This window comes from Notolepis coatsorum (genome assembly GCF_963971535.1).
Source record: "Notolepis coatsorum genome assembly, chromosome: 13".
Classification (NCBI taxonomy): domain Eukaryota; kingdom Metazoa; phylum Chordata; class Actinopteri; order Aulopiformes; family Paralepididae; genus Notolepis; species Notolepis coatsorum.
This window is the reverse complement of record NC_140177.1, coordinates 128,115,521-128,138,381: the sequence shown is the minus strand read 5'-3', so window position 1 is coordinate 128,138,381 and position 22,861 is coordinate 128,115,521. Positions and strand designations below refer to the sequence as shown.

Genomic DNA, 22,861 nt, shown 5'->3' with positions numbered 1-22,861 from the left:
ATCTGAACCAGCTATTTTGGACAAATAATTACTCGTATATTCAAACACAATTATGCAATTATTGTGAAATGATTGAAAATAATAATAATTTAATGCCTTCTGTGGAATTTGTATTTCTTATTTGTTACACATCTGTTTTTAATGATTAATTATATACATTTGAAAGAATGCAGGTCAACATGCAATGTATCCCATTGATTGGTATACAATGGGACAGACCTTTGTTTGATTGATTGATTGAAAACTTTATTAACAGATTGCAGAATGGGTACAGTACAGCTCAATTACATAAGGGGATGCCAGAGAGAGAATTTCGTCTTGTTTACATCAGGGTCCCCCATTTTCAATTCATCATAATATATGACACACATGACAGACAGTACTGCTACATCTATACATTTATGACATACCAGATTTGCAAATACAGTACTGTTTGTGATACAAAAAGAGTCCAGAAAAGAGAGTACATTTGACGTAGAAACTGTTGGAGGAGGTTGGGTAGGAGGGGTGGTTGGGGGACACTGTACAAGCAAAACTGTACATTGGAATATTGACAACCATACTTGGTCATTTACTGTACATTGGAGGGGGTTGATATAGCTATAAACCTGCATTTCTTCGAATATATCATTAATCAATTAAACTTATATTGAAATACACTATATATAGCCTACACCAACACTGAAATGACAGTGGATAAATAAATAAGAACTAAAGCTAATCGGTGGAAATAGACTGCATTAATATTCCATAACAAGTCTTGTGTGCGCCTACGAATGAACAGTAGCCTATAGGTTTATGGAATAATAAGCCATATACTGCGTTCATTCATTACGCCCGCCGTAGGCTATATATTATATTATATGTCATTCATTCATTCATATACAGTACTGCGCGCGCGCGTGTGTGTGTCTGTGTGTGCGCGCGCTGCGGCAGGTGTGTACCGCGAGCTGTATATGATGCCAATACATTAATCTAATCTAGTTTTGATGGGCGCAAGCGTGATTACGAAACCTAGCCGCATTTCTCGGAGACGCTCTCTGATTGGCACTGACTGACGCTAGGTTTCGTAATCAAGCGGCTCGCAAAGCACTTCCGCCATTCCATTTCACACAACTGCGTCACTAGTTGCCTTGTTATAAGGAACTATGGAGGCGGTGTTCTGTATGCAAATGAGCTGAACGGGAACGCGCTTTGGAGTTTACGACAGAATGCCATTCTCCAAGCAGATATCAGATCATATAATTTCTGCCACCGTTTCAGCCACTTAAGACATATCTCCAGCACGTTCAGGACTCAGAGTGTACTTGTCATAGATTATGTCTCAGTGGTTCCAAGATAAGTCTTCCAGAATATATCTTTGGAAAATTTTCGGGAATGAGACCCAGTGTGTTTATATATATATATATATTAGGGCTGTCAGTTTATCGCGTTAATTAGATTAATTAATTACACAGCAAATTATCACTCTATTATTTTTATTTTTTTAAATATTTTTTAATCTCGTTAATTCCATAAGAACGTAGAATACACATTTACAGATTTTTTTTTAATATGGTCCATTTGCATGTTCTTGGTATCTGATTCTAGGGACATCTGGATCTCAGGGAATGTATTCCCAGTGTCAGAAATACTGTGTCTGTTACTAGGCTTGAGTAAATTGTAATGAACCAAATGAGAATATCAATAAAAAATCTTATCTTTGACTGAATAACACCATGCTAAAATTGACCAGACCTGAAAAATCTAAGCAAATGAATAAATGGAAGATGATTAAACGGAAGGTTTTGTAGATATAGTACTGTATTCTGCCATCCGGACACATGCCATTTGAAATATGATTATAGAATATCAGGCCTAAAATGTTTATGCGATTAAAATGCATTAATTAGATAAATAAATGACAAATCCTGTAATTAGATACATTTTTTTTAATCGCCTGACAGCACTAATATATATACAGTGTTTCCCACAGGATTTTCAGAGACAATGGGGGGTGAATCTGGTGCACTTTGAGAGCAAAATAAAGAGGCTAGATCTATGATGAACTTTGTGCTCAAAACACAAAGTCGACTAGACTAGTGCTTTCCAATCCTCTCCTCGAAGCACCCCAGCCGTTCAATGTATTTGTTAAATTCCACCACCAGCACACCTGATTCAACTTAACTAGCCCTTTATTAGTCAGGTGTTAGGTGTTAATCAGGTGTGCTGGTGGTGGAATTTAACAAATACATGGAACGGCTGGGGTGCCTCGAGGAGAGGTTTGGGAACCACGGGCCGCCACAGTCTAGGTAATTAATGGGAAACCCTGATATGTGTGTGTGTGCTACTACTTCCAACCTCAGCCATCTGTACAATAGTGAGACATTAACTGAATGTTTGAGCTGGATCCAGGCTAGTTTGCATTGCATGTTCTATTCTATATTGTATTCCAAATAGCTTAATCTTCACTAATGATGAATTTTTTTTCTTTTTATATTTAGGTAATAGTAATAATAAAAAAAATCTTTCTCTGCATTATTATCATCAAGTATCCAGTTGTTATAGTGTAAGGTTTGGCTACTTAAAATCATTGAATGTACAGAGCGAGAGAAAGAGGGAGCGAGTGAGTCTCAGGCTCAGCCTCCCAATCCTCCCTGTTGGAACAAACTATCAATCGCAACTCAAATTAAACGTAATGTCGCCCAGAGGACTGCTCCGCTATGAGCTTCTCCAGGGTTAGTTTAACTGGTCCAGAGGACTGCTCCACTGTGAGCTGCTCCAGGGTTAGTTTAACTGGTCCAGAGGACTGCTCCACTGTGAGCTGCTCCAGGGTTAGTTTAACTGGTCCAGAGGACTGCTCCACTGTGAGCTTCTCCAGGGTTAGTTTAACTGGTCCAGAGGACTGCTCCACTGTGAGCTGCTCCGGGGTTAGTTTAACTGGTCCAGAGGACTGCTCCGCTATGAGCTTCTCCAGGGTTAGTTTAACTGGTCCAGAGGACTGCTCCGCTATGAGCTGCTCCAGGGTTAGTTTAACTGGTCCAGAGGACTGCTCCGCTATGAGCTGCTCCAGGGTTAGTTTAACTGGTCCAGAGGACTGCTCCGCTATGAGCTTCTCCAGGGTTAGTTTAACTGGTCCAGAGGACTGCTCCACTGTGAGCTGCTCCGGGGTTAGTTTAACTGGTCCAGAGGACTGCTCCACTGTGAGCTGCTCCAGGGTTAGTTTAACTGGTCCAGAGGACTGCTCCACTGTGAGCTGCTCCAGGGTTAGTTTAACTGGTCCAGAGGACTGCTCCGCTGTGAGCTGCTCCAGGGTTAGTTTAACTGGTCCAGAGGACTGCTCCACTGTGAGCTGCTCCGGGGTTAGTTTAACTGGTCCAGAGGACTGCTCCGCTGTGAGCTGCTCCAGGGTTAGTTTAACTGGTCCAGAGGACTGCTCCACTGTGAGCTGCTCCAGGGTTAGTTTAACTGGTCCAGAGGACTGCTCCACTGTGAGCTGCTCCAGGGTCAGTTTAACTGGTCCAGAGGACTGCTCCACTGTGAGCTGCTCCAGGGTTAGTTTAACTGGTCCAGAGGACTGCTCCGCTATGAGCTGCTCCAGGGTTAGTTTAACTGGTCCAGAGGACTGCTCCACTGTGAGCTGCTCCAGGGTTAGTTTAACTGGTCCAGAGGACTGCTCCACTGTGAGCTGCTCCAGGGTTAGTTTAACTGGTTTCTTAGTTAACATTAGCAGCTAACGTTATCGTCTGCTCTGTGGCTGTTACAGAGAGTAAAGTACTGAAAAAAATATACCGTCGGGTACAGGTTTTGATTCCCAGGTACCGGTTCAAATGTGTACGGCACCCAACCCTAGCGCACACAATTATTAAGACTTAATAATAATAATAATACATTTGAATTGTATAGCGCTTCTCAGGAACCCGAAGTCGCTGACAATAGGCAGAGAAAAACAAACAAACAAAAGGAACATAAGACCACGGGGGAAACAGGGAAAACAGCATGAGATACACAGAAACGTAAAGCCACAATAACAAACATCAAAACAGGTTGATGGGGGGGCGGGGGGGGGGGGGGGGGGTTTAAGGTTGGGGAAGGTTGAAGGCTAGGGAGAACAGGTGGGTTTTGAGGCGGGATTTGAAGGTGGAGAGTGAGGGGGAGTCTCTGATGGACTGAGGGAGGGAGTTCCAGAGGCGAGGTGCAGTGTGAGAAGGTCGCCAACGTTTTTTAGTTTGGATGACGGGACAGTGACTGAAGCAGTGGAGGAGGACCGGAGGGAACTGGTGGGGCGGTAAGGAAGAAGGAGATCAGACTGGTGGGGGGGGGGGCAGGCTATGGAGGGCTTTGAATGTGAGGAGTAGTGTTTTGAAGTTGATGAATTTAGTATTAATAATTAATAGTATATTTAGTTGTCTCCTGCAGTCTGAGGGGTTAGTTACTAACTGCAGTCTGGTCCCTGTCTCCTGCAGTCTGGAGGTTACTAACTGCAGTCTGGTCTGTCTCCTGCAGTCTGGAGGGTTAGTTACTAACTGCAGTCTGGTCTGTCTCCTGCAGTCTGGAGGGTTAGTTACTAACTGCAGTCTGGAGGGTTAGTTACTAACTGCAGTCTGGAGGGTTAGTTACTAACTGCAGTCTGGTCTCTCCTGCAGCCTGAAGGGGAACTACACAGTGATGAGCGTGACGGAGCCACCAGCTGCCTTCTCCCAGCAGCAAGCCGCCCTCGACTTCCTCCAGAGCAGACTCTACGGACCAGGGACTGGGAGGACCACAAGTAAGAATCAGCACACAGCCACAGACACACTCTGTAGACACCTGGCTATCAGCACAGACACTCTGTAGACACTTGGCTATCAGCACAGACACACTCTGTAGACACCTGGCTATCAGCACAGACACACTCTGTAGACACCTGGCTATCAGCACAGACACACTCTGTAGACACCTGGCTATCAGCACAGACACACTCTGTAGACACTTGGCTATCAGCACAGACACACTCTGTAGACACCTGGCTATCAGCACAGACACACTCTGTAGACACCTGGCTATCAGCACAGACACACTCTGTAGACACCTGGCTATCAGCACAGACACACTCTGTAGACACCTGGCTATCAGCACAGACACACTCTGTAGACACCTGGCTATCAGCACAGACACACTCTGTAGACACCTGGCTATCAGCACAGACACACTCTGTAGGCACCTGGCTATCAGCACAGACACACTCTGTAGACACCTGGCTATCAGCACAGACACTCTGTAGACACCTGGCTATCAGCACAGACACACTCTGTAGACACCTGGCTATCAGCACAGACACACTCTGTAGACACCTGGCTATCAGCACAGACACTCTGTAGACACCTGGCTATCAGCACAGACACACTCTGTAGACACCTGGCTATCAGCACAGACACACTCTGTAGACACCTGGCTATCAGCACAGACACTCTGTAGACACCTGGCTATCAGCACAGACACACTCTGTAGACACCTGGGCCCTCATTTATCAATGGTGCGTACGCACAGATATGTGCGTAACCCATGCGTACGATCATTTCTAAGCAAAGTGTGTGACTTATCAATTTGAACGTGTGCTTGACTTTGTGCGTATATTTACACACAGCTCTGATCATGCGTACCTGGTGCCCGGTGGTAGAATATTATTATTGCAACGCGGAAATAAGCTTCCGTGCATTAGTTCCAACACTGGCGCGTGTTCTGTATGAACCGTAATTCATTATAGTTCATTGTAAAATAGCGACAGTAGTGTAATTATAACGGGCTCACGCGCGAACAAGAGGTTGGCCTGCTTGTTTGGCACGGGGGGGGGGGGGGCAGACGCAGAACACCCACCTCCAAACGCGATTAAATATTGTTTCAAATAAAAAGAGAAATACTATTATTTTGTGTCATGTTTCCAAATAAGATTGGTCACAACGAAATGCTTTCTACTTCAATTTGTTGGTTAGAATAGATGACCTCCGTTGAAACTTCACTGAGACTAACAGTCTATTTGTGAGCTCCCGCACAGATGTGATAATAATAATAATAATAATAGCTTCATTTTATATAGCACCTTTCAAGAGACCCAAGGTCGCTTTACATAGATATGGGGGGGAATAACAAAGTAACAAACATAGTGGACAGACGCAACATATAAATATGATGATGGGATTCAAGTTCGCGTTTTTATTGATCACATAGGCAGGCTATACATAGGCTACATGGCACGGTCCATCGTGATATTGGAGATGGATCGAGCAATAGACTGTTACTGTCTGGTACCACCCATGTAGCTGTCAAAGCTCCATCACAAATGCAGTTATGTGAATAGAAAGGTTCTTGTATATGCTCTCGTATTATTGTTTATATAGGCAATACCGACATCAAAATAGATTGTATGCCTCATATGCAGGTAGAAAATTTACGGAAAATCTGTTGCGATTTGGAATGAAATTGACTGAGAACTTTAATCCCTGGGTATTAATCGAACGAAACGAAGAAAAAGCAGTCATATTCCAGCATGGTTATTAATGACACCAATGGCAAACAGTGGTTAACGGTCTTTATTAGTGTTTGCGCTGCCCTGAGGCAGCAATGGTCTTTAGGAAGTTAATAGATGTCTGTCAGCCTGTCGCGTATTTCTCCCAGGCGTTCGGTCGGCTTAGTCCACTTTTCCACATTTCATGGGGGTGTTCATTACCATATATGGTTAATTATGGGCGGTGCTATATGCAAAAACGTAAAACCGTGCACGAGCGTAGGTGTGTAGAACCTGTGTACGCACGTGTGATAAATCCCGATTGTCTACAGTCAGCACAGACACACTCTGTAGAGACACTTGGCTATCAGCACAGACACTACAGATGGATAAGGAGGTTGTTGACCTCAATGATGAACTTAAGAGTGTTCCAGAGACCTCTAAAACTAATGTTGAATTGATGGCTAGATATCCGACAGAAAGGTAAGTGGAGTTGATTACTACTACTATGCTTTGTTGGATATGAGTGAATTTCTGATGAATAAATAAAGAAACTATGGAAAGTATTAGGAAGATCTTGCCTATTGTCAATAAAATGTCAAACTAAATGAATGTGTGCAAAACAATCTTTGGATGTGTGATATTATGTCCAAAATAAATCGGCAATGCCCCTTTATATATATATATAATATACACATGGTATGTTCCTCCTGTGCCAGGACAGTTTAGCCCTAATAAGCTAGACATGGGAGAGAACCTGGGGCTGCTCCATAGACAGTGATTGGTCAATAGCCCCTGACAGCGGTGAATTATTTTTCGATAACTGACCGCTGCCATGGGCAACGCGCAATAATCACCGGTGATTATTGCTTTTTGCAGCTGGAGCAATCAAGCCCACTGACACACACTGCATCAGTGCAATCAGACACACCTGCCGGCTGCCGGCGATAATAATAATCACTTTATTTGGGCTGACTGAGCCACAGAACAACTGCGTCTGCATTTGATCTCGTCTTGTCGATGGTGTAAAATGAATTAGGTATATTGTTAGTAAGTTAGTCATGTAATAAGTCATGTAATAAGCGGGATAATGTATAGCTGTACTGACGTTTAGAACACCTCGGCGAGGCGCCTCGGTATTCTAAACTCCGTGTCGGTCAATTATTTTGCGACAATGTATTGATAGTGTGTGCAACTGGGTCAGATCCACAGGGGTTCTGCTGAAGGCGTTACAGCGCAAAGGAAGCCATGTCCAAACAAAAATCACTCTACGTTCGCTGTTACTCTCATCTTGAAATGATTTTTTTTTATTTGACTCCTTTTGTCTGCACCTGGTTCTCATCTATTTATCACTGTGCGCAAAGCAATTCACAAAAGTAATTTCCTAATCCGATTACCGTAGTTTGTACCTGATCTGTGATCAATACAATTAGATTTTGAACTGTGCTCCAATCAGGATATCAGTCAAACGTCAGTGAAATCATCTGCTGTGGTTCAGAAACGCATTGGATCGTGGAGCTCTTGATGCCTTGGAGGCAGATTCCTTGGATCTTTAAGACCAAAAGTGTCACAGATGCTAAGCCTTTTTGCATAGATTGAACTGGTCTTATACAAAGTGCCATGCCTGTGAGCCACCACTAGGGGGCAGTGGCTAAGTGACTGATTTACTGATTAATCAATTAATTGCTTTGCATCTAAAAACACATGGTCTGGTCTCGGACCTAATTTGTCTCCGTCTTGTCTTGGTCTCTCATTATCTGTTTGTATAACAGGTCATATATTTCAAGCGGTAACGAGTTGATTTTCTAGTAAAAACAAAACGTATTGAGCTTGATTTCATGGCTCTTCTTGTGTCTCGTTCCCACTCGCTCCTTGCAGGTAATGAGCTCCTCTCCCTGGAGAACAAGAGGTGTCGCACTAAAGGCGCTGCAGTGCAGTTTGTCAAGAAGGACTGGGGTGAGTATGAGATAATTGAGTGGCGGACTGGCCATCGGGACGTTCGGGACGAATCCCGATGGGCCGGGACCAAAGTGGGCTGGTCCAAAAAAAAAAAAAAAAAAAAAAAAAAAAAAAAATACTTTTTTTTATTTTTATTTTTTTTTACTTTTTTACTTTTTTTTTTTTTGGCCAGTGTGTGGGCCAGTGTGTGGGCCACTAATGTGGGCCGATGTGTGGGCCAGTGTGTGGGCCAGTGTGTGGGCCAGTGTGTGAGTCGGTGTGTGGGCCACTAATGTGGGCCAGTGTGTGGGCCGGTGTGTGGGCCAGTGTGTGAGTCGGTGTGTGGGCCACTAATGTGGGCCAGTGTGTGGGCCAGTATGTGGGCCGGTGTGTGGGCCGGTGTGTGGGCCAGTATGTGGGCCAGTCTGTGGGCCGGTGTGTGGGCCAGTGTGTGAGTCGGTGTGTGGGCCACTAATGTGGGCCAGTGTGTGGGCCGGTGTGTGGGCCAGTATGTGGGCCGGTGTGTGGGCCGGTGTGTGGGCCAGTATGTGGGCCGGTGTGTGGGCCAGTGTGTGGGCCGGTGTGTGGGCCAGTGTGTGGGCCAGTGTGTGGGCCACTAATGTGGGCCGGTGTGTGGGCCGGTGTAGTGTGTGGGCCGGTGTAGTGTGTGGGCCAGTGTGTGGGCCATATGTGGGCCGGTGTGTGGGCCATTATGTGGGCCGGTGTGTGGGCCAGTGTGTGGGCCGGCAATAAAACAATAAACAAGTTGCATAAACTAAATCGGATTAAAAATGATCACAGTTCTGGTTTGCCTTAAGATGCAGTTTAAGATGGGTCTTGAACATGGAGTATGTAGGGCACTCTCTAATCACAACTGGCAGGCTATTCCAGTAGTTACCACTTTTAACAGAGAACACAGTTTTTGCAATGGTATACCGAAAAGGCACCTTACAGTCCCCTCTACTGATGGCCCTGGTGGTAATGCCAGTGTCTGCTTTCTGTTGGATGAACTCATTCAATGGGGGAGGGGCAAGTCCATGCAGAACCTTGTACATGAAGCAAGTATATTTGAAAACTTGGAAATTCTCGAAACTTAGCATGTTATGTTTTTCTAAAACATTACAGTGATGAAATGAAATTGGTTTCCTATCAAATACTTTTATGGCTTTTTTGTAGAGTAATTATATTGGTGTAAGAGTAGTGACATATGAAAGAGACCAGTTGATAAAACAGTAGGCCTACTCGATGTGTGATAAAATCATTGAATGCAGAAACATCCTTGAACAGGGCCTGATCTGCCTGAAGTTTTCGATGTTAAACTTGACTGTTTGTCACTTTATTCACATGACTTTTTGAAGGTCAATGTAGAGTCCAATGTGACCCCAAGATACTTGAATGAATGTACAATGTCCAGCTCCGCCTCTCCCAGAAACACATTAGAGTGAGTGACCTCTACTGGTGACTTTGTGAACATCATACACACTGTTTTCTTGGTGTTAAGTGAAAGACATGCTTTTGTTAGCCAGTCTTGAATGAGACATGAGACATCAGTGAATGAGATTCACGTTTCCTCCCAACCGCGAGTAGGCCTAGAAGCGCAGAAATGGAGAATGCAAAAAAAAGAAAGGGTGGAGCTGAAAAAGCTAGAATTAAAAAACTAAAATTGCTAGTAAAAGACGCAGAACAATGTTCTAAAATTACAGACATGTTTACCCGCTGCTGCTGCTAATGATGATGAAGTTCAAGTGGAAGGAACCAACAGTAACATGACAGGTGCATGCAGTAGCCTAGTGCATATTCTACTGTTGGTGTCTGCCGGTTCATGAGGGCTAGCTAGCCTATACTAGCTCTTGCAGTGATTTCAGTCATTCTATTACAAGACAATGTGCTTTCCGTATTCCTGATTCCTTACAGCACGTGGACGTAAATAGTTGTGACTCGTGACGTTTTTTCTCGGACTAAAAGTTTAGTTAGCAATGTTAGGACTAGTGCCCACCACAGCATCAGAAGCTAAAGTGCTAACCTAGAGAGCCAATCAGAACCTAGGACGGGCTGCAAATTAATCGGCTACTAATATTATAATAGTAAATACTAAAATAAAATACTATTATGTTCCCTTCCAAATTTTCATGTTGATATAATATTGGTAATCTAATTGATTGAATTGATTAGTTGCCATTTTACATGCTTAAATAAGATGTACCTTAGAATTCCCAACTGTCCCATGTTCTCGATCTGTATATGATTAGTCTCATCTACATGTTTGTAAATAACCACAGCTAACTAGCTTAAGCTAACAACTAGGTCAACTACTACCCTGTAGTTAAACATATGTGATTGCATATAACAGCTAACTGCTACAGCTAAGTTGGTAGTTAGCCTATTCCATTAATGTTGAATCTATTTATGAGGGTTGTTGATGGTGGTTGGCGCTGATTAGCAGACATGATTCCGTCAGTCTGCCACAGGGCAGCTGTGTTTGCTGATGCTGCTCACAACCACCAGTAGTGTATGACTGTGTGAATGCTTGATGGTTTCTGTGAAGCGCTTTGTGGAACAATGCTGATATACAGTTAAGAATGAGTAATTCGCTTTTGGTTTTTAAGAAAAATTTGTAAAGCTATTTTTGAAAACTACAGGGGTGAATAATACTGTTTTCTTTTGCTATTTTCTTTTAGAATACTGTTTTGGAGTCTTAATTTTTTTAATTTTTGTTTTTTTTTATCCACTTTTTCTCCCATTTTCTACATTTTCTCCCATCCCAATTTCGTATCATCCAATTCAACCCTCCCCTGTCACGAACGCGGTTTCTTGCCTCCCACAAGCCGGCTGCAATGTGGACTAAGTCATACATAGCACAAGTCCCCTCCGGTACTTGAGGTAACAGCAGTCGCATCTTTTCACCTGCGCAGCTCGATCTCTCAGTGGCGAGGAGTAACGCGTGGGAGGCTCACGCTGCCCCCGACACTTCCTGATTCTACTGCGCAGGCACACCAACCGACCTGTAGGAGTCGCTGTCCACAACGCCCAATCCCCACCCATCAGTTTCCCACCCCCTAATACGGCCAATGTGTATTAGTATGAACGACCAGCTAAACTGAAAGCAATGTGGAGCGCTGGGCTCGAACAGGCGAGCCCAGCGTCTCCAGTATTTGTGGCGAGCGCCTTGCCCACTACGCCACGTAGCCGCCAATTTTTTTAATTTTTTGTTAAGAATATAGGACAGGCATATATAAGCATTATGCTTCAGTCTGTACCTTTTCAGTCACTGTAAAATCAAATATTGTTAAATGATGGGGTATATTGTATTGTGTGAGATGATGACTGAATAAACTACTACTACTACTACTACTACTACTTTGGGTGTTTTCAAAAGGCTGAAAAACGCTGTATGAATTCAAGCCATTATTATTGATTGCTGATGTTCTTCTTATGCAGTTGACTCTGAGGAGAGAGAGAGAGAGAGAGAGAGAGAGAGAGAGAAAAAACAGGCTCTTGGAATGGGTGTCTGGGAGGAAGTGGGGGGTCTTTCAATGTTGATTAAACGGCAAGCAACTAATGTCATGAGTGCCAAATTAAAGGACAATAAATCCAATCTAACTGAAATTGTGTAGCACAGACCTTTCAATTAGGGATGCTCGATATTGGCTTTTTTACCGATACCGATATACCGATATTGTCCAACTCTTAATTTCCGATACCGATATCAACCGATATCAACATATGCAGGGTTTCCCGCCCCAAGAAATGGAATAATTTCAGGTAATTAACATTACATATCTCTTGTTGTGGAATTAACACAACATTATGCATACTTTTGACAATAAATAAAATCAGAATTGGTTCTTACTTGCTTGCCTGGGTAAATAAAGGTTATAGAAATGTAAATAAAATATTATTTCTTTAAAACCGATACAGATATTTTTCGATATCACATTTTAATGCCGATATCGGCCGATAATATCGGTAGGCCGATAATATCGGACATCCCTACTTTCTATGGATCAAAACCTCAATATTATTATGGTGTAGTTAATACTTCATGTATCCTTAATCCCTAGGCTAATGAGGCACTAAGATGTTAGTAAAAAAAAACATATGCCAATGACGGGAAGTAACGGTATATGTATGTGTGTGTCTGTGTGTGTGTGTGTGTGCACTGTGCATGAGTGCACATCTAGGGGCGGTGTGTAGATTTGGTCTCCCTGATGTTGACTCCTCTGGACAAGTGTTTCATAACGCCCGTTGTGTGGGCCGGTTTCGGGGCCGGTGCGTGGGCCGGTGCGTGGGCCGGTGCGTGGGCCGGTGTGTGGGCTGGTGCGTCTGAATGTCCCGGGCTGAATTTGTGTCCCAGTCCGCCACTGAAAGTGACTTATGTGTATGATTTTCAACCCTTTCTGAAATGCTGAAACAAACTAAATAGATCTATTGCACATAATGTAGCGTTGAAAAGTTGAATTTATGGTAAGAGGTTTACGGTTTCCATGGCAATGCACGTGGTCAGACCAATACCTGGAAAACAAGTATGACTCATCTATTCATATTCATGCAATTGAAATGGTCTGGACTCCATTTACAATAATTTTTATAGTCCCTCCACCAAACTATATCGCTTGTATGTTAGCCTTACTACTATATTTAATATGCTAGCCCTACTATATTTAATATGCTAGCCTTACTACTCTATTTCATATGCTAGCCCTACTATATTTAATATGCTAGCCTTACTACTATATTTAATATACTAGCCCTACTACTATATTTAATATGCTAGCCTTACTACTATATTTAATATGCTAGCCTTACTACTATATTTCATATGCTAGCCCTACTATATTTAATATGCTAGCCCTACTACTATATTTAATATACTAGCCCTACTACTATATTTAATATAATATACTAGCCCTACTACTACATTTAATATGCTAGCCTTACTATTTCATATGCTAGCCTTACTACTATATTTAATATGCTAGCCCTTACTATTTCATATGCTAGCCTTACTACTATATTTAATATGCTAGCCCTACTACTATATTATTATGCTAGCCTTACTATATTTAATATGCTATCCGTACTACATTTAATATGCTAGCCTTACTACTATATTTAATATACTAGCCCTACTACTATATTTAATATGCTAGCCTTACTACTATATTTCATATGCTAGCCCTACTATATTTAATATGCTAGCCCTACTACTATATTTAATATACTAGCCCTACTACTATATTTAATATAATATACTAGCCCTACTACTATATTTAATATGCTAGCCTTACTATTTCATATGCTAGCCTTACTACTATATTTAATATGCTAGCCCTTACTATTTCATATGCTAGCCTTACTACTATATTTAATATGCTAGCCCTACTACTATATTATTATGCTAGCCTTACTATATTTAATATGCTATCCGTACTACATTTAATATGCTAGCCCTACTACTATATTTCATATGATAGCCCTACTACTATATTTAATATGCTAGCCTTACTACTATATTTAATATGCTAGCCCTACTATATTTCACATGCTAGCCTTACTACTATATTTAATATGCTAGCCTTACTACTATATTTAATATGATATGCTAGTCCTACTACTATATTTAACTGCAGTCCATTTACCAAAGAGCCACATGATAGAGATGTACTTCTTGGATCAGGTGAAATAGAAGAGGGGTAGAGGTCTGGCAGGGTGGTGAAATAGAAGAGGGCTAGAGGTCTGGCAGGGTGGTGAAATAGAAGAGGGGTAGAGGTATGGCATGGTGGTGAAATAGAAGAGGGGTAGAGGTATGGCATGGTGGTGAAATAGAAGAGGGCTAGAGGTCTGGCAGGGTGGTGAAATAGAAGAGGGCTAGAGGGTAGAGGTCTGGCAGGGTGGTGAAATAGAAGAGGGGTAGAGGTCTGGCAGGGTGGTGAAATAGAAGAGGGCTAGAGGTCTGGCATGGTGGTGAAATAGAAGAGGGCTAGAGGTCTGGCATGGTGGTGAAATAGAAGAGGGCTAGAGGTCTGGCAGGGTGGTGAAATAGAAGAGGGGTAGAGGTCTGGCAGGGTGGTGAAATAGAAGAGGGGTAGAGGTCTGGCAGGGTGGTGAAATAGAAGAGGGGTAGAGGTCTGGCATGGTGGTGAAATAGAAGAGGGGTAGAGGTCTGGCCTGGTGTTTAGAGACCATCCCAGGTTCAATCCCCCACCACAGCCAAAGTGTTCTTGAGCAAGGCACTGAACCCCGACCTGCTCTGCAAATGGCTGACTTTGTGCTCTGACCCTCAGGTGAAATGCATACATGTGGTTCTGTGATATGTGAAGAAATACATTTCTAATTACAGGGTTTGCAATATAATATAACTGTGGTTGCATGTTTAAATAATGTTTGTACATGTTGTTCAACTCACTTTCAATTCAGGAAGTGGATTTTCTTTCAAATGATAAAAGCTTTTGACTCGACAACTAAATCAGAATGAATGTCCCGTCATCGGGAGGTAGACGGCAATTTGTTTACATTTAGAATTGATAGAATTGAAGGTGAATCGAATCCAACCTCGGTTGGAACAATGTTGCACATAGCTCCACGCCACCTCAGACTGCTTTGAGTCGTGAGGGAGATGTGGCTTTACAAGATGAGTGCTCTAAACCCCCCCCAAAACAGGCAAAACACCAGTACCGGTATTCATTACGCTGTGTCCAATTTCTAACACCGTCTGTTGTCTTCCAGCCTTCAAGGAGAAGGAGAAAGCAGAGAAGCTTAAGAAGCGTTGGATCCAAAGCCAGAAGATGACATCCTCCTGACTCTCTGGACTCCACGATGCCCTCCTCTCCTCCTGACTCTCTGGACTCCACGATGCCCTCCTCTTCCACCACCTCTCAGATCTGGACGTGTAACGAGGCTCATAAGATTTGTGTGGATAGTAGTAGGCCGGGCCATAGCTTACACTTATCCAGACCCGTTAGAAACTCTTGAGGTTCATGCCTGGGGACATTTTGATTGACATAACAAGGAAACTGCATGGTCGAAAAATCAGGTCTGAATCTCGGTTGTTAAAAGAACCCAGGGCACCTATCGCAGAGTAGGGGGTTCCCCTCCCCGACGTTCCTGGCCTAAAATTCCAAATCAGGTCTCTGACATCAAGGCCACCTAATCATCCCTCCAACCTTAATTGGCTGTCAAGCCTTGTCTCCTGAGCCGTTCAGCCATTGTGATGTGTGCCTGGTGCCAGTGTATGGCAGCCATTGAGCCTGCGTAGCCCAAGGAGACAATTTCCACTATATTGTAAAAACGCTTTGAGTGTCTAGAAAAGCATTATATAAACTCAATGATCATTAATTTCTAAGGCTTAAAAATGCATAAGAACTGAATAAATATTTGTACGTGGCAAATACATGTTAAAATAAATTTATTTGTAAGAAGAAATACTTGTATTTAAGGTTTTATTTATCAATGTCATTACAACTGTTTTGTGTTACTCAACTCACTTAGTCCAGCAGGACAAGTTTTCATATTCAAAGTGCAAACCACAATCAATTTGAACTCGAAACAGGATTTGAGAGAAGAAAATATAAATATGAACAAACTACGAAAAAGAAAATATACTGTATATATCTTTTTAAGTTGTAAAGTGAATGTTAACATGTTTTAGTTGGACTTTAAAATAAACGTTGCCACTGGGGCACTGTATTAAGTATGGCTGGCCCAAAGAATAATGCCACCATTACAATGGTGTTGCAGCCATGATGGAACATGCACACCAAGATCTTAAAGAACACGCCAACATTTTGGGAAATTAGCTTACCGTCTTCAGAGAGACGAGATGGATACTAGTTCTGTGCGTTCAGTAGAAAGCTATCTGGCTGCATGTTAGCCTAGCACAATGAATGGAAGCGGACATGGCCGGGTAGCCTTCGGGAAAGGCGTTAGTTGGACAATGCCTAGGCTAACCGGCCATGTCTGCTTCCATTCATTGTGCTAAGCTAGGCTAACATGCAGCCAGATAGCTTACTGAACGCACAGAGAACTGGTATCTATCTTCTTGTCTCTCTGGAGAAGACTAAGCTAATTACCCCAAATGTTGGTGTTCTTTTGAGTCACCAAGGCACCAAAGTTGGATTAACAATTCCATGTACGAATAAATGAAAATGGCTGCCAAAAAAAAAACGACCCAAATTGGTTGAGAAGAGATTGCTGAAAAAAATAAACTAGGGTTTTCATGTTGACCAGTTAAGTGTAATTGGGATCAAAAACCTTTAGCTGTTCCATCAGTGGTCCGACAACTGTGGTACGCAGCATTTCAGACAAGTGCTAGCATTATGTTTTTTATATATACATTTATATAGCACTTTTATCCAAAGCGCTTTACAATTTGTTCCTCACATTCACACACCGATGGCGGAGGCAACCATGCAAGGTGCCAACCTGCACATCGAGCAATTAGGGGTTAAGTGTCTTTCTCAAGGACACTTCAACACACCGGGAAACTTCAGACTACCAGACAAGCCACTGTCACCGCTACAAGATGGATTCGGTACATCTCGTCAAGGACTCTGCCTTGGCGTTACCCAGGGTTCCCAGACATTGCAAAATGAAATTCAAGGACTAAGTATTTTTCCAAGCACAAATTTTCATTTAAAAGGATACAATTCAGTTTAAAATAGTTTATAGAAAAAGAAAAAGAAAAACTGATCCAATATTTATGGCTTAATCCCATTTCTGACAGTTACACCTTATTAAAAAAAATATATTTCTCGATTCAGAATTTTTATCATGAACTTTCAATGCAAATGGTTGATATGAATTTCAAGGCGTTTTTAGGCTGTTTTCAAGAAGTTCCAGGCCTTTGCTTTATTTTTTTATCAAGCACTTCAAGGACCTTGTGCGAACCCTGGTTACCAGTTTCCTCTGTAGTGTCAAAGCACAAAACACAGTTGCCAATGTAGTCTTCCAAGAAGTATTTGGTTCTTTATTGTAGATGTCATGGCCACAGTGCAGAGTTGACAACACGGTTTTCCTTTGTTGATGCGTTGAGCACTAACAGTAGCAGTAGGCCAGAGAAAAGGAGTCAGTAAACCAAAACGAGTAGGATGAAAAAGTTTGCCTCTACTTTGAGGGGGTGGGGGTGGATGTACATAACAAAATCTCAAATCAATGGAGCTAAACAAGACGGGTAACGTTGAGGGCTTTTCACACCTGAACGCTAGCTCAGCAGTAGTAACACAAGTAGATTGAAGCAACATGGTACCGCGGGGTGAGCCTGGTCCAACGGGAGCTAGCTTTTCACCCACGTGGGTTCGTTATGGTCATGCATTTCCTCAGTATTTCAAGCTTTGTAGACACGACTCCCGGTTAATTCCTATCTCAGAACCCCCCACCCCCTGCTTGTGTGTCTTTTTTGTGTTGTCCTTTTCACTTCACACGCACACCTGAGTTTAGCCCAAGGGTAGCTCTCAAATTTTGGGTTTTGCACACCCAATATTAAATCAAAAACTCAAACTTGAGCTTGGTATGGAGGCCAACCCGCTGCGGTCGTTAGTAACCCAGGGCTCGACACGGGTCCACTGGGTCTTAGCGTTTTAAACCAAGGAGGGAGGGGAGGGGGGAAAAAGGGGCATTTTGGCTCCTGAGTTCTTGGTCGATAAAGGATCAGCATAGACATCGATACGAAAATAAAAACCACAACACATTTTTGCATCAAACCTGTTGTGCAGCTTGAGGATTAGCAGAGGGTGGGTGCACTTACCCAGGGGTCTGCTCTTAAAACCAACCAGGGGGGTTACCCAGGGGTCTGCTCTTAAAACCAACCAGGGGGGGTTACCCAGGGGTCTGCTCTTAAAACCAACCAGAGGAGGGGGGGGGGGGGTTACCCAGGGGTCTGCTCTTAAAACCAACCAGAGGAGGGGGGGGGGGTTACCCAGGGGTCTGCTCTTAAAACCAACCAGGGGGGGTTACCCAGGGGTCTGCTCTTAAAACCAACCAGAGGAGGGGGGGGGGGGTTACCCAGGGGTCTGCTCTTAAAACCAACCAGAGGAGGGGGGGGGTTACCCAGGGGTCTGCTCTTAAAACCAACCAGGGGGGTTACCCAGGGGTCTGCTCTTAAAACCAACCAGGGGGGGTTACCCAGGGGTCTGCTCTTAAAACCAACCAGAGGGGGGGGGGGGGGTTACCCAGGGGTCTGCTCTTAAAACCAACCAGAGGAGGGGGGGGGGGGTTACCCAGGGGTCTGCTCTTAAAACCAACCAGGGGAGGGGGGGGGTTACCCAGGGTCTGCTCTTAAAACAAACCAGGGGGGGTTACCCAGGGTCTGCTCTTAAAACCAACCAGGGGGGGGTTACCCAGGGGTCTGCTCTTAAAACCAACCAGAGGGGGGGGGGGGGGGGGGTCTGCTCTTATAACCAACCAGAGGATCTTTTTAAAAACGTTAAAAACAGACGATGAACTACCAGCACACGGTAAGGTCCGCGCTGTCGGCAAGAAGTGTTAAGGGTAGTCTTCTTTTATTTTTCTTTCCTTTTTTTTCAATCATTTATTTTTGATAACTAAATACCTCACTCTATTGATATATCTTTTTTTTTATTATTTATTCATAAATGTTAACATGTACACACAAGCTCACTGGTAAAGATTGGTGGGATCAGGACCCTTTATTATTTCTGTAGAATCGCTCAGTGGCGATCAACAAATTTACTGTGAATGCAGGGAATAATAATAAAATAATCTGCACCATGCCTGTAAACCCAGAAAAATAAAAGCCTAGTAACAACCCCCCCCCCCCCCCCCCCCACCTTTTGCCCCAATTTCTAATTTTTTTTTCTTTTTTTTTTAAAACAAGATTAAAAACAAAAAAGGTGGCAAATTATATATATATTTTTTTAGACATTAAGTCAAGACTGCAGATTTCGTCTCTGGCTTCTTCAAAGTCCCGAGTCCACACACACTTCTCCAACATCCTTATTTTTTTATTTTTTTTGGAGTCGCCACTTTCCATCCTTTTGCAACAGCAGAGGCTGCGGCTCGCTGCAGTGAACCTCTGTGTTGATGAGGGCGCTCGCTGCAGTGAACCTCGGTGTTGGTGAGGGCGCTCGCTGCAGTGAACCTCGGTGTTGATGAGGGCGCTCGCTGCAGTGAACCTCGGTGTTGATGAGGGCGCTTGCTGCAGTGAACCTCGGTGTTGGTGAGGGCGCTCGCTGCAGTGAACCTCGGTGTTGATGAGGGCGCTTGCTGCAGTGAACCTCGGTGTTGATGAGGGCGCTTGCTGCAGTGAACCTCGGTGTTGATGAGGGCGCTTGCTGCAGTGAACCTCGGTGTTGATGAGGGCGCTTGCTGCAGTGAACCTCGGTGTTGGTGAGGGCGCTCGCTGCAGTGAACCTCTGTGTTGATGAGGGCGCTCGCTGCAGTGAACCTCTGTGTTGATGAGGGCGCTCGCTGCAGTGAACCTCTGTGTTGATGAGGGCGCTCGCTGCAGTGAACCTCGGTGTTGGTGAGGGCGCTTGCTGCAGTGAACCTCGGTGTTGGTGAGGGCGCTCGCTGCAGTGAACCTCGGTGTTGGTGAGGGCGCTCGCTGCAGTGAACCTCGGTGTTGGTGAGGGCGCTCGCTGCAGTGAACCTCTGCGTTGGTGAGGGCGCTCGCTGCAGTGAACCTCTGCGTTGGTGAGGGTGCTCTGCGAGTCGGGGGAAGGGACTAAAAGAAACCAGCCAGAGCAGGTTATTTCAGTCCTGGGTTCCGTATTTGGCCCTGCCATTGCGTGTTTTGCTTGTTTGTGTACTTATATATTGGTTAATCAGGGCTCTCTTTTATAACAGGCGACCACGTTAAAGGGTGGTCAGCGATGGAGGTCTTTGTGTTGACCAGTTTGTTTTGTTTGTGTCAGTCAGTCCTCCCCGGGTTCTTAGAGGGGGTCAACTAAGAACCCCCCAGGTGCGTTGGAACGGGGGCCATGTTGTGATCAGAGGGTATCTGCTACGCTTGGCTAGCTTTCCCACTGTCAAATTGTTTAATGTTAATGATGCAAGACCAGCCTTCTTACTGGCTGTTTGAGTTTCATGAGGCTAGCCAGGGTCAGAGGTCATCCATATTTATGGATGAGGCTAGCCAAGGTCAGAGGTGTATATTTATGGATGATGGGGAGGTGGTGTGTGTTTGTCCCCCAAAGGCTCTGTCCAGAATCACCCCATTAGCACCCCCCCCCCCTTATTTCAATCATTTAATCTGTATAATCGAGACGGCACACTAGCGAGATGGTAAACATTCTAAACATCTCCCTCCAACTAAAGTTACAACACAAATTAAACAGGTGGGAGGGGCTTATTCTGGACAGTCCGTCAGAGTGAGTGAGTGTGTATACGTGTGTTTGTGTGGTGTATAGAGGGCTAGTGCAGGTAATTGTCCACAGACGCAAAGGCGCAGGAGCCGCTGCCCGAGCGGGCCATGATAGCCAGGCACTGGGCGGCTTGACCCACCGCTTGGGCCAGGGGGGGCTGCTTGGGCAGGTTGTGGGTCTCTGTTGGGTGGGAGGAGAAAGAGAGAGGATGGATAAATAGAGAGGGAGGATAAATAGAGAGGGGGGAGGAGAGAGGGTGGAGGAGAGAGAGGGTGGAGAGAGAGAGGGTGGAGAGAGAGAGGGTGGAGGAGAGAGGGTGGAGAGAGAGGGTGGAGAGAGAGAGGGTGGAGAGAGAGAGGGTGGAGAGAGAGAGGGTGGAGGAGAGAGGGTGGAGAGAGAGGGTGGAGAGAGAGAGGGTGGAGAGAGAGATGGGGTGGAGAGAGATGGGGTGGAGAGAGAGATGGGGTGGAGAGAGAGATGGGGTGGAGAGAGAGATGGGGTGGAGAGAGAGATGGGGTGGAGAGAGATGGGTGGAGAGAGATGGGTGGAGACAGGGAGATGGGGGGGGGGGGAAAGAGGGGGTGGAGAGAGAGAGAGAGCAGTCAGCAATGACAGATTTTTTTTTTAATTGTAGATAAAAAGAAAATGTCTGTACTTTGACAATCAGGAGTAGAGGTGCGATGGATCCGTGAGGGATGAAGCACGACACGCTCGCTCCCTGTTGAAGACTCTTCACACTAGGGCTGGGAAGTATGGGAACCCGTTTGGAATCTTTCAAATACTTCACACATTAATCTTCATTATATCTTCATCTAAAATAAATTTTCTGATAAAGCATGATATGATTGAAGGAAACTACAAATAGTTTGAATATATTTGGATTATTTACTAAAATACAATGATTAAACATGAAATATCATTGTGTGTATAAGTATGTGAACCCTTGGGATCCAGCAGCTATGGCTTCAACTAAACCTTTCCCAGACCTTTAAGAGTTGAACACTAGTCTCTTGCAATGTGCTTTGATGGATTTTGGTTAGTTTATCATTGAACTCCCTCTATTAACTGACATTTTAGAGATTCCTCACACAAATAGCTCACTACAAGTTCTACAGTATTTCAAAGTGTCCCAAAGGTCCCAGTGTCATCTCAGACCATCCATAATGCTACATGTCTTCTCATTTAGCCATTATTACGTATATCCGCTTGAATATTTAGGATTTTTGCCTTGCTGCATAACTCCTTTGGCATGGCTACAAGTCACAGAGCACATGGCCTGTCATTCCTCTGTAGAATTTGAAAGTAAAAATATAGAATTCACTGACTCACCAGGACAAGAGGCTATAAAGCAGCCCATAGAAATGACACTCCCATCACCATGCATAATAGAGGTATGGTTATAATGGTGAATGACAATGCAATGACAATTTGAATAAGACACCACTTCAAAATGATTGTTTTTGCCCAAAAAATACACTTTTTTTTAATCAACTTTTGATCTGTTGGTCCAGAAGATATTCTTCCAGTGGAAGCATTTTGAATGGACATGAGTCAGAACCTGATCGTTTGCCATAACAAGGTGTTATTCACATTTTCTTTATTAACTTTAATTAAAAATATACACTATATCTATCTATACATATATATATCTACACTAGGGATGTCCGATATTATCGGCCGATATCGGCATTAAAATGTGATATCGGAAAATATCTGTATCGTTTTTCAATTTTTTTGCATTTCTATAACCTTTACCCAGGCAAGCAAGTAAGAACAAATTCTGATTTTATTTATTGTCAAAAGTATGCATAATGTTGTGTTAATTCCACAACAAGAGATATGTAATGTTAATTACCTGAAATTATTCCATTTGGGGGGGGGGGGGGACCCTGCATATATCGGTATCGGAAATTAAGAGTTGGACAATATCGGTATAGGTAAAAAAGCCAATATCGAGCATCCCTAATCTACACTATATCTCCATCACATATATGAATATCTTTATGTTAATAAAGAAAACGTGAATAACACCTTGCAGCAGTATTAAAAAAAAAGTATAAGTTTAAGAAATAGGATATTTAATTCAAAATGAGAATTGTTTTAAAATAACAAAATGGACACGTCATATTAAATTGTAATT

The 22,861-nt window shown here is 43.6% G+C and overlaps 2 protein-coding genes across 5 annotated transcripts in view; one reads left to right on the top strand and one right to left on the bottom strand.

Moving 5' to 3' along the window:
* The window catches only part of nol7 (nucleolar protein 7), a 29,048-nt gene extending 13,231 nt beyond the window's left edge, over nt 1-15,817 (top strand). For both annotated transcript variants that reach the window (XM_084326836.1, XM_084326837.1), the window contains exons 6-8: nt 4,626-4,747; nt 8,342-8,419; nt 15,128-15,817. In XM_084326836.1, coding sequence (XP_084182962.1) covers nt 4,626-4,747; nt 8,342-8,419; nt 15,128-15,201 — 274 coding nt within the window. In that variant the 3' untranslated portion in view covers nt 15,202-15,817. The remainder of the gene's footprint in view (nt 1-4,625; nt 4,748-8,341; nt 8,420-15,127) is intronic.
* A 2,452-nt stretch (nt 15,818-18,269) lies between these two features.
* The window catches only part of ranbp9 (RAN binding protein 9), a 128,493-nt gene continuing 123,901 nt past the window's right edge, over nt 18,270-22,861 (bottom strand). Inside the window, exons 14-16 of one of the 3 annotated variants that reach the window (XR_014620441.1) lie at nt 19,803-20,901; nt 19,497-19,564; nt 18,270-19,428 (exon numbers count right to left, since the gene is read on the bottom strand). Coding sequence is in view for 1 of the 3 variants with exons in the window: in XM_084328032.1 (XP_084184158.1) it covers nt 20,771-20,901 (131 nt within the window). In the remaining 2 variants the exon portion in view is untranslated. Of the gene's footprint in view, nt 20,902-22,861 lie in introns of all 3 variants that reach the window. The other 2 variants (XR_014620442.1, XM_084328032.1) reach the window with 2 other exon arrangements.